The sequence below is a fragment of the Electrona antarctica genome (assembly GCF_951216825.1).
Source record: "Electrona antarctica genome assembly, chromosome: 3".
NCBI classification, from domain to species: domain Eukaryota; kingdom Metazoa; phylum Chordata; class Actinopteri; order Myctophiformes; family Myctophidae; genus Electrona; species Electrona antarctica.
Window position 1 is genome coordinate 41,687,738 of NC_136808.1, and position 12,417 is coordinate 41,700,154.

Below are 12,417 nucleotides of genomic sequence, written 5' to 3' on the forward strand. Positions count from 1 at the left end.
TGGTTGAGAGGAGTCCCTCAGCGCTCTATCTATGCTATAATAGGCCTACTATTGTCTTTTTTGTTTTCTGTTATTGTAGGGAAAGCATTCCTGAAAACAGCTGATCGAAAAGCTCACAACGCTTTGCAGCCGGATACATTCTGAGCTTGTCGATCGATTCTTTTTTCAGCTAAAGCTTTCCCCACAATATGGATGCTGGGGTGTCCATCATTAGATTGCCCAGCATGTGTAAAATAAATAAATAAATAAATAAATAATAATAATAAAAAAGGGTTAACTATTCACAGGAGCTAGAAAAGAACAGAGTGGGAAAGAATAATAAGATAGGATACACCAATACCATACCATTTACATTTTCAGATTTAACAGCTGGGAAGCTATAAAGTGTGTAAATCAATAGTGCTGCATGGCATCGTGTGGTGCAGGGGATGAGTCAGACTGTCCACCAGCTGTGAGCTTCTCTTGCCAACAGGGAGGAGTAAACTTATCTCACACGGGGTATAGCATATACTCTATGGGTATAGCCTACTGCCTACTGGGGAGGGAGGGGGAAGTCAACAGCAGTGTGGATGACGTACAGGTTCATAACGATTTGTAGTAAATGTGGTGCACTCAATGAACTGATGATATCATGAATGGCCACAATTATTTGTATTTTCTGAACTGCTAATGTTTTGCAACTTGTGCGTGCACTGTGCACACTGTCCTCAATTATTATGAGAAGAGGTATCGTGGAGACTGGAGCGACAGCGGTATAAAAGCCACAAGCTTGTTATCCAATTAGTGGTGTTAGAAAAGGGGTCGTGCCTTGTCACAGCCATTTCCCAATTAGAACGCCGCACGTTGATTTGCAGGCATACATACATATACTCCCCTATTTAGACACATGTTACACGTGAAACGAGGTCCGAGAGAGAAGCCATAGGCCTACTCTCTTTCTCAGATGGAAATAAAGGAAATAAAGAAATGCACGCTTTGGTGAACGCGTTCATGCGCTGCCTCGGTTTCCTGCTGCCTGCCCCCTGGCTTTCTGTCACATTTTGCTGGTGGGTTGGGAGTGAGTGCGGGGGGGAGACGCCATCATGGCCCAATCCCAGAGCTCGTTTCAAAGACAGAAAGCCTCTTACATATGAGGAAGTAACAACCTCCATCTCAACAGTTCCTGCTGCTAGTGCTGGCTGCGTTTCGCTGGCTGCTGCACCTCAGGGCTCCCCGACGCCGTGGGGTACAGTCTGGGGTGTCTGGGAGGCTGTGGAGCGTGTCCTCGGAGCTCCCTGGACCCTTCATCGCCGCTGGTGTGCGAAGCGTCGAGGCTTATGTGCCCGCTGCTGTCCCCTCGTTCCCGTTGGTACCACCACGATTGACAATAATAACAATAATACAAATAATAATAAAGGCATCCAGGGAGGAGGGAGCGCCGTTTTAATCGAGGAGGAAGCGGAGGAGGACGAGAGCGCGTTCACTTCTTCCTATTTGCAGTGGAGGAACAACATGAGCGCGGCGGCCGCGGAGTTCCTGAGCCCGGTAGGAGGACCCTCCTCACCGCCGGAGCCGCCACCACCGGGAAGCGAGGAGCAGGTGATCGCCGTGGTGGACCAGCACCTGCAGGACGTGATGGGCACCGTGAAGATCACTGTGGCTATTCAGGCGGCGGAGGATGAAGAGCCAGAAGACGTGTTATCGTCTAATAATATTGATTTCCTGGGTGGCGGCAGCTGTAGCGAAGACGACCAGGGAAGGCATGACAAGTCCAGGTACACTACATGCAGCTTTTATTTTAAAATCACAGGTCGCTCTTGACTTTTACAAACGCCTCGGAAAGATAACGTCTTCCTACTGTCAAGGACCAAATTTCCTTCGGGATTAATAAAGTAGGATATCTATCTATCTATGGTTATTAGTTTCATAGTTTGCATCGGCACCGACTTTACTGGCCCTGTTTGTAACCTCACCCTTCCAAACGGGGATAGACTTTTAGACTTTAAGTCTGGTAGTGTACAAAAAAGTCAATTTAATTTGGTTCCATTTGTACACTCTGAATTAGATGGATACGTTGGTTGCTTGGTTTTCTATTTTTAGTTATTTATTTTTGACAGAATGGAAGTGTGTGTAACCACCTGTAGGCATCAACAGTGACGTCGTAAACTCCAGACACCTGGGGAGAGAGCAGAAGATGAGATGAAGGATGGCACCTTCACATTACTCTAATCTAATTCCCCTGCGTCATCCTGGGCTATTCCTGTCCTCTGTGCCCTATATGTTAGCCCATCTGCTTCACTGTGTTGTGAAATGTACTGAAAATAAGTGGCCAGAGCAGAGGTGGGGAATCACACCGCTTTCTATTGTAGCCAACTAGCCATCGTGTGTGTGTGTGTGTGTGTGTGTGTGTGTGTGTGTGTGTGTGTGTGTGTGTGTGTGTGTGTGTGTGTGTGTGTGTGTGTGTGTGTGTGTGTGTGTGTGTGTGTGTGTGTGTGTGTGTGTGTGTGTGTGTGTCCTCAGTTGCACTCTGCTCTGTTGCAGTGATTCCTCAAATCGATTTCAAGGACCCCCAGTTTGATATGTGTGAGTAGGCCATGGTTCATGGACACTTCTCTGGGGACCCCAATCTACACTATGGAATCCTCCAGTGTGTATTTAACACTACAAATGGACCCATACGCATTCGTTGGGGTTTCAAATCATGTAACTTCTCAGATTTACAGTCTCATAGGGGTCAGGGGTCTACAGCACGTATGAAATATGTTACAGAAAACTCTTGTATTGTTTACTGTCCTTTATTTGATGCCTACTACTGAGCAGGCCATGTATTGCCAAAAATATATATTTATGTCCCTTTTTTATATCTGTAGTTTGTAACATGTACTGTAGCCTACAAGCCAATGGTTCTAAATTTGAACCATTCTTCTTTCACACAGGATGCATTTTGACCTTGGTTAACCCTGACAGCATGCTGCTGTTGTCGAGAAACAGATTATGGAGCCAATTACTATAATTTATTTTAATTTTAATGCTTTGTGTGGGTATTTTTTGAATTGTAATGCCAGTCTCTGGCTTTAATCTGAGCTCTTGGCAAAGATAGTGGATTTATCACACCTGTGGTGGTGGTGGTGGTCAGCATGAGTTGGGCTACTTTCTGGGGGTGTTTAGTAGCAGGAGATATGCTATGGTACTTACTGGTAGTGTTTAGTAGCAGGGGTTGGACTAGGAGGAAAGAAGAGAGTGGGTGGTTGTGGGAGGTGATGAGTCATCCACAGAATGTCATTCACACCCTCTGTTCCCACACAGTCCTTACCTGAGTAACTTCAAAGGATTGGCCACCACAAGTCTTTCTATGCACTACTGAACAAAATCCTCCCAGATGAGGTGGGCAGTTAATAGGGCAGTTTTATTATTGGGGGGGACGGGGGGACGGGGACGGGGGGTGTCCTCTCCTATGTGTGGGAGACGGTGCCTAGGCCTGTCTGTCACGCATAATCGCCCAATCGTAATTATCTGAGAACAGCAATTATTGAGCATTATCTATCATTTCCATGTAGAAAGAAAGTGTCATATTTGAAAATCTTGTAAAAGAATAGTGGAAATGGCAGCTTAAAAAAACAAGCTTGTGATGCATTGTGAGCTTGTAGATCAGCTGAGGGTATAAAGTTATTTAATAAACATGCATTTTAAAACTTAATATTTAATATCATTGTTTATGTCCCTCAAACGTATTTCTATTTTCTAATGATTTGAGCCTAAATAACCACTCTTATATAACCTGTCCAGTCCATTTCTAGCTGGTTTCTAAAGCAGTTTTAGCTGCAGTACCACAATGTCCTGATGTGGTGGCGCTGTGTATGCAAATTATTTTCTCCGCCACACCCTCATCGCAGCTACTCCCCTTCCACATCTTTGAGTCATAATAACACACAAAATGGGAAAGTTCAATTTCATGTTGTAGGACCTTTGATGTCAGCATTTCTTTGTATATTATTTGTCATATCTGCCCTGGGGATTTTGTTTATTTATGAAGCCTTAAAGCCAAACAAATTATATATTTTTAAATTTGTGTTCCAGTGTTCAATTACAAAAACACTATTGTATTGTTAAATGGCTGCAATTGTTTGTGTGACAATTCATCTTCAAGTAAAATGTCGTCATGACAGCCCTACTAGGAGAACCGTGGCTCTGTCTGCTGCAGCCTCTCAGATGGAGAGGTCTTAACAGGAGTTACAGGACAGTGTGGCGGGGCGGAGGCTCTGGCCAGTGGCCACAGAGGCATGTTTGGTGACTCGCACGGCTGTTGACAACAGCCTGTCACAATGTCACAAAGGAAAAATGTCAAGGAGATGACTGTCTGAAGACAGAATAACAGTGGTGACAGCCTTTGTGTCCAGTATGTGCAGGGGTGAGGCTGCTTCATAATACAATTCCTGACTAATAGCTGGGGGCGGACTCGTAAAAAATCACCACAATTTGGCTTTTGGTGACTAGTTTTTAAATTTTGGTGTGGTGTTAGGTATGGGTATAAGGTTTTCAAAAAGCTGTGCAAACACATTGGGCACGCCCCCTAGTGGGCTGTTTGCAATGAAACCATAGGCATTTTAAGCTCCCGGCAGCTCCATCGTGGACGCCATCTTGAAAACGATGCCTTTCTAGATGTTTGTTTTTCGTAATAATTTAGTATGTTATTTAGCACACCCACTAGTAACATAATCCATTGAAAAATCTCTTCTCATCAATTATTTGGGGTTTCAACCATATACTGACATCTAATAGTGGTTTCATTGCAAACCGACCACTAGGGGGTGAGCCAAATTAGTTTGCAAGGGTTTTTGAAAACCTTATGCCCATACCTAACACCATGCCAAAATTCAAAAAGTAGTTACCAAGTGCATAATTGTTATGATTTTTTACATATTAAATCCCAGTTTATAGGCATTTTAGCTCATTTTAGCCACCGTGGACTCCATCTTGAAAACGATGCATTTCTGGTTGTTCGTTTTTTCTAAGATTTTAGTATGTTATTTAGCACACCCAATAGTAACAGAATCCATTGTAAAATCTCTATCAATTATTTTGGTTTTCAACCATACGTTACGTATAAGTGTCTAATATTTGAGTCTGTGTTAACAGACCACTAGGGGGCGCTCCCAATACGTTTGCACAGCTTTTTGAAATCATTATACCCATACCTAACACCACGCCAAAATTCAATAACCACGCCAAAAGCCGAATCTTTCCAAGTGCGACCCCAGCTATAAACCAGTTAAGTTTCTGCTGCCTCGTGTTCAAGAAGATACCTGCTGTGTATGTAGTAGTCTATATATTTAGATGAAACGCAGGCTAATGCTGTTTTGACAAACTTTATTCTACAGTGTTTTGTAGCGGAATGCAATGATGAAATTCTGGATCAGTCAGTAATTGAAGAGGCAATAGGAGTCGAGACAATATTCTAGGTGGTGCTGTTATGCTTTAATTTACATGATCTCTTGGGGAGAACTTGGAAGTATGTTAGAAACACAGTCTGACGCAGATATCATAAAACTGACCATCATTGAAGATTTTCAAGATCTTTTTTCTGGTTTATCGATTACATACTAGACAATATTGATGTCCATCACCTCCAAATGTTAAGATGTACAATTCATCTTGTGCAATATCTGTAAAATTCTTTACAGCCTGGAGAAAACAAGCTACCTACCTTTGAACTACTAAGATGCAAAGTAAATATTTCCTCTCTCAAACAGTGGAGCTGGCACCAGTGGAGGTGAGCTGGAGGAGGAGAGTTGGCAGCCCCCGGACCCAGACCTGATCCACAAACTGGTAGCCCAGATCGAGTACTACCTGTCTGATGAGAACCTGGAACACGACGCCTTCCTGCTAAAACATGTCAGACGCAACAAAATGGGCTTTGTCAGCGTGAAGCTTCTCACTTCTTTCAAAAAGGTAACGTGTTAAGTTGATCTCCAGAGCCTCTTGCTCAAAAAAGAGTTGTGAAGGACATGACATGTTGCAGTATATCATATTAATATTATTTAAAAAAAAAACATTGATGCTAATCAAAGACTAGCATGATGAATATGTATAAAGTATGTAATTATGTCTAGCCTGAATTCCATGGACACTTGATATTGATAGGTCTATTTCATTATGTACAGCCTGTACATAACTTGAATTAGAAAATTGTTGATGAGCTTCTAGTTTGGCTTGCTGTTTGCGGCAGTGCAATTCTCGTACAAATGACGGCATGTCTTTTTGTTTTGTTAAATTCTGTTCCCCACACACACACACACACACACACACACACACACTACTTAAATCATTTAGTTAAACATTATTCAAACAGCTTTACTTGGTGTATTCATGATAACCATCAGTGCCCCCCAAAAAGCAGTGATTCATTATTGGCTGATGCAATGAAGCCAGGATATTGTTGCCTTGTCATGAGTCACATTTTTATCATAATGATATCAGTGCTCTTACTGATTCAGGAAGTATGACGGAGGATGCTATAGGGGAAGCTGTAAATTCTGGTGAATTTCCCTTCTGACAATCTTACATAAAATACATATGGGGCATTTGGTTAACTTTGTTGTACAGAGTAGCTTATTGTATATCTTTTTTTTTTTTATACCTTAACACAATATTATATTTTCTCCTCCTTGCAGGTGAAACACTTGACCCGTGATTGGAGAACAACCGCTTACGCCCTGAGACACTCAACAGTACTTGAGCTCAACGATGAGGGCCGTAAGGTACGGCGCAGGTCAATGGTGCCCGTCTTCGCCAGCGAATCTCTGCCTAGCCGCATGCTGCTACTGAGTGACCTGCAGAGCTGGCCAGAACTGGCGGCTCTTGAGAGAGATTGTGGGGAGACTGGCGGTGGAGAGGGAGCGACACAGCAGGAGCAGCTGATGAAGCTGTTGCTGCAGGCATTCGGTACGTACGGTGCCATTTCCTCAGTCCGGGTCCTGAAGCCTGGGAAAGATCTTCCGGCTGACCTGAAGAGGCTGAGCAGTCGATACTCCCAGCTGATCACGGAGGAATGTGCCATCGTTGAGTTTGAGGAGGTGGAAGCGGCGGTCAAGGCGAACGATGCTGTGGGTAGCGAGGACGGAGGGGCCGGCTCCCTGGGGCTGAGGGTGGTCCTGATTGGAACCAAGCCACCGAAGAAGAAGGTCCCCAAAGAAAGACCACCACGCGAGGAGGGAGGTATGCGCAAAAGCCGTTCGCTCAATAGCAGAGTTCGAGAGCTCCAGTACCATGGTGAGGATTCGGCCTGCAGCTCCTCAGACACCGAGAGCAACCCCACATCCCCCAGTCTGGCCCGCAAGTCACGCTCCTGTAACAAGCTCAGCCCCACCACCGCAGGCATCAACCACCTCAGCCCTGTTGTGTCCCCACGAAACAGTCCCTGGTCTAGCCCACGTGCCAGCCCTGGCCCCCAGCGCAAATCCCCTCTCCCCCATAAGTCTCCGCTGGCCAGCGAGGGCAGGCTGAGCCCTGAGGCTGGGCGCCGCTGGGCAGACTACTCCTCAGATAGCAGCCTGACCCCTTCAGGGAGCCCCTGGGTTCAACGCCGTCGGCAGGTGGCATCCCAAGAGAGCAGTCCAGTGGGCAGCCCCATGCTGGGTAGAAAGATCCAGACTGCAGATGGTCTGCCGCTCGGGGTCATGAGGCTGCCACGAGGCCCTGATGGCACCCGTGGCTTCCACTGCATCGCCATAGGCGAGCGGGGAAAGACTGCAGCTACTCAGACTTGATGCATTAGAGCACTTATGACTCATTTTCCCTTATATACCCTCCAATATAAACAGTACAGTGAAGATTATGACCCAGTTCCTGGACACAAAACGCAACCCCCTCCCCCATATTTGAATGACGTGTAGATATTTTTGTTGCGATTAGTTTAGTCTCTTTTGTTAAAAATATATATATTTATATTTTTATATGACTTTTTTTTGTTTAACATGGTGACATCTTTTTGATTTGCAAATGAAGATTTAAGTTGTAACTTCATATTGATTCAAGGGAAAAATACTTTTCAAAAAGAGATTCTAGTTTTATTGTTTCTCAGGCGCCATAGAAATGGACCATGTCACCTCCATTGCTCCCTTTCCCATATAGTCTGTGGGGTGGAGAAGAATTCCCACATCAGATATTTTCTTTGTTTGTGTCTGCTCTGTCCGCAAGTATGTGCTTAAAGGCTCACAACGTTGTCTGTGGATGATGTATAAATATGTAAATTGTGTGAAAAGTGGCATGGGCGCAATGGTGTTGATATCGAGGTATCACCAATACCATATGCCTTTATGTATTTGTCTACTGTGATTATCACTTTTACATGCTATTTAAACTGAGCCCTGCCGTACAGTTTGATCGGTTATCTTTCATGGACATTTTATTATATGTATTTTAATTTTTTGTATTTTGTTTGCCTTTTATTTCTTTTCATAATGCCTTGATGGTTACTTAACTTAAGCTTCCAAAGGAGGTGAGAGGGGTTCGCTCCAGTCTCTATGAAATATTAGGCTGTTTGGCAGGTAGGTCTGGGTTGGCTTATCTCTGTTTTTTGTCAGTATGACAAAGCTGGTTGGGATGTTTGGGGAATGTCAGTAATTTAGATGCTCTCTTGCCTTTACCCCTAAGATGGGGTATTGTACAGTGCATTTCTTAAATAAATTACTTAAATTGCATTTGGCTTGACTATGCTTGATTGATTGACTTTTCTAGCAATTCTGTAGGTCACTTTTCGTTTTCTTTTTCTCAAACCATTTCATTTTTAAAACTAGGGCTAAGCCAGTATGGCCCATGGAGGTTTTATGTAGTGTGCCAAAACGCATACTGAATTAATTCCAGTCTTGGAGAGTGGAATTGGCTGTATTCCAGTATGATGCTCTAGCAGCTAACCCATCTGAGACTGGCTGCACAGATGGGAGGTTTTGGAGATCTAGGAGAATAGATGTTTAGCTCTGTTGTATCTCAGCAGAAAGTGAAGTATGTGTTTGTATATATTTAGATGAGTGACTCACTGTAGTGGAGATCCAGAATACCAATTGTAAAAGCATCAACTTCATCTAAATGTGTGCCTTTGCTGCTTCAGGTATCACAGTTGCATGCAAAATGGAACATGGTGCAATGCATCTTACATTTTTTTTTTTTTGGGGGAGATTGCACTTAAATGTATTGACATGTTTTTGCTATAGGCCTATACTGTAATTGACCATAATGTAAGACGCACAGGAGTGCCTAAAGCTGTTAAGGTATTTGTACTATATTTCCCAAAGGATGGGGCTGAAGCATGTTTTGTGTGATCAGTGACACTGATGGGACTAATTGGGCTTACACTATACTGGAATAATTGTCTTGTTCTCTTTTCTCATGAAGTGAATAAAACGCAACATTGGGTTGGCTCACCTCGGAGTCTCACCCTCATTTCTGATCACCTTTAGCACATTACAGCCATTATTCCTGTAATATGAACAATAATGGATAGCCTTCATAATTATACTAACAATGTAACCAAGTCCAGTAATGAGGTTGGATTTCTCCCAGGTAATGAGACTATAATGGTTCTTGTTACATCTAGGGCCGAGCAGGAACATTGGATAATAATGCCAGGCGCCCTTGACTGACGGGGAACTCTGACGATGCCAGATTCGATTGTTTAATACATTTCAGGAGTCCAGTGGGTTACACACAGCCCAGAATGTAGAGTTTCGTCTGGTGCTGAAAACATCTCAACTTTGTCTGACATTTGGGTCAGTAAATCTGCTCAAAATGCCTTTTTCTTTTATTGAATACTTTAGTCAGAAAACCGAGTAAGTGGTAGAGTAGGACATTAAAGCTTACAGTCCTGGGGACTTGTTTCCATTGTGGTCCTAGTTATTCAATTCATCAACATGGCATGACTGTTTGCAATGCAGTCTATGGGTGTAGGCTGTTCGGTTTGGGTCAGAGATCCATGTAGATTTGGAATTCCAATATGCTTGTCATGTGATCCATGTACCTGTACACCTCAGGGCAACAAATAAGGGACAACCTTTAATTTATTTACATATCTAAGTCCATATCTAAAGACAAAAGCTGTTTTTTCATATAACTTATGGAAACAATGTAGAATTTTGGAAAAGGTATTACCCTGAATGGAACTGCACAGTGATGACATCACAGGGTGCTGTTTGTTGTATGTACACTGTATTGCCAGTACTTTGTACAATATTGGCCTTTAAATGAACGTGGTAAATGTCTCGTTTTTAAAATCAGATGTATTTGCAATGCTCTGGGAGTATACTGTAAAAGGTTCAATTAAATGTATATTAAATGATGAGATAAGTATCCTTGTATTTGTTTATAGGGAGTTTCCCAGGGTGTACTTTTTCCACTCCTGACAACACAAAAATGCTCAACTGAATGTTGGGGGAGGTTTAGCTGTTCCAACTTTCAACACCATACCATTTTTATTTAAAGTTAGCGTTTAAAATAATCTGTTGCCCTCAGAGTTAAGTGCATCACAAATGTGATGACCTGGTGGCTGCCATTGCTTTAAATTATTGTTGCGGCTCTCTTTACATGGCTCTCAAGTGTATGGGCGGTGTCAAATTTGAGGAACTAGAATCTGGGGAGGAGTAAATGTTTCGCAGCTGCTGCAAGAACAACCCATTCTAACTGTTGACACAAGCCCAAACACTGTCCATAGTGGAAGTTATTTCATGTACCTCCTCCCCACCCCTCCCACATTATGTAACAGAGGTCTGAATCAGGGATTAGATAGATTCACTTTCACACCAACTACTGTTAGAACGTGTCCTTTCGAGTTTCGATGGACCATATTTCATCTGTGGAAAAACCCACGCCTGTGAAAGTGGCCTCAGCTAAGAATATAGCTGTGAATTATATCAACCAAGAAGTATATTGCTGTTGTCAGGTAGAAACCTCCTATCTCCATATTCTAACTTGTTGTAAATTAACACCCTACTACTTTGATCACATAAAAGTGTAAAAACTCTGATATTTCACAATTTATTTACATAGTGGCCAAGCAGAAAAGACAAATCAAAACTTAAAAAAAAAAAAAAACACGGTAATATACATTTTACAGCAGAACAAGGTGTACATTTGCGCTGCACATTCTCGAGTAACAGCATCCTACAGTAAGTATAACCATTAGCAATAAGGTTGGTGTAATGAACAACCCATGAAACCAAACAGAATGATGTGAAAAGGAATCAAAACACTACTTAAGAGAGCATAGCATCCGCCTGGGCATGTGCAGCTCTGAGAACAGCATTTTAATGATCACATACAGTAAGCTATGTGAAGACATACTGTACTGTACACATGGATTAAAGCAAAATAAATCTCACGAAACATTCTGCATGGCCAAGTCCTAGAGTAATGTGTGATTTGAGCCCTCCCACACTAGCGTTGTTTCCTAAACAATTAACTCAATATGTAAAATTATGTTTTAGAAATATTGTTCCTGCTATTCTACATAAAGCATACAACATAGACATGCTGGCTGAAAATGACGACTGAGAACTTTAATTTATGCATACAGTAAAGTGGGACGCATACTCCAGTTTTAGGTGATAACCTAACCACCGCAACGGTTAGGAAAATCACACCTGTGTGAAGTGAGTGGTGGAACTATACTGTAATTGTTAAACTGTACTGAACTCTGGCACAGACAGACACTCGTGCTGAAAAATAAATTGGTGTTACACTAAAAACTCTGCTTCCCATCACGCACCACGCCACTTTGTCACCTGTTGGTACCCTAAAAAGACAGACATACATACATACATGTAGGGGCCTAAACAGACAGACAGACAGACACACAAAGCTACATGGAGACGGTGTGCCCACCGTACAAGAGAGATATGCTGGGGTGAGCAGTCAGTCGCTTATCACCACGGCTCAGTGATATCATGTTTTAGTTTTCCCAACCATCACCTAAAAACTGGAGTATGCGTAAGGTATATGAGTTTGCCATGTGAAGACATAGTCTGAGTGAGTAGTGTAATATTTTGAAGTAAATAAATCCCAGTTTTTATTATGTACATATACAGTACAGTACTATGGTTGCACTTGCAGCTTCACCATTAAGAGGAAATTAATCAGAGTAAATGTGTTTCAGTCAGTCAGTCAAGCTCTTCCCGACTTAATCATTAGCAGCACCCTTTCACTTTATAATTCACAAAAACAAAACCGAATTTCAAGTGGAGAAATGTAATTGGGATGCCTATGTGATGATACATACATACTACTTTCACTGATCAACAAAACCACATTTTCTAGTAATGGGGTGTGTCTTTATGGTTGGATAATGTACAGCTGAAGCAATGGACAAACACTCCAGCCTTATAAATTAACAATCAGGCCCCATTTCTTACAGTGTTCATCCACAGTACACACAAAAGAGACACTGAGGCT

At 42.6% G+C, this 12,417-nt stretch overlaps 1 protein-coding gene across 1 annotated transcript; it reads left to right on the top strand.

Annotated features, from left to right (window-relative positions):
• Window positions 1-874: 874 nt before the first annotated feature.
• larp6a (La ribonucleoprotein 6, translational regulator a) lies at window positions 875-8,678 on the top strand. Its single transcript, XM_079496942.1, has 3 exons — window positions 875-1,754; window positions 5,730-5,928; window positions 6,651-8,678. Exons 1-3 carry the CDS (start codon window positions 967-969, stop codon window positions 7,743-7,745), a joined length of 2,082 nt encoding a protein of 693 aa, XP_079353068.1. The 5' UTR covers window positions 875-966; the 3' UTR covers window positions 7,746-8,678.
• Window positions 8,679-12,417: the final 3,739 nt, after the last annotated feature.

Excerpts from the sequence above, each read along its gene's own strand:
- larp6a (XM_079496942.1), top strand. The coding sequence starts at position 967 with ATGCACGCTTTGGTGAACGCGTTCATGCGCTGCCTCGGTTTCCTGCTG. Across the intron at positions 1,755-5,729 it reads GGAAGGCATGACAAGTCCAG|TGGAGCTGGCACCAGTGGAG; the intron begins GTACACTACATG and ends TCTCTCAAACAG. Across the intron at positions 5,929-6,650 it reads TTCTCACTTCTTTCAAAAAG|GTGAAACACTTGACCCGTGA; the intron begins GTAACGTGTTAA and ends TCCTCCTTGCAG.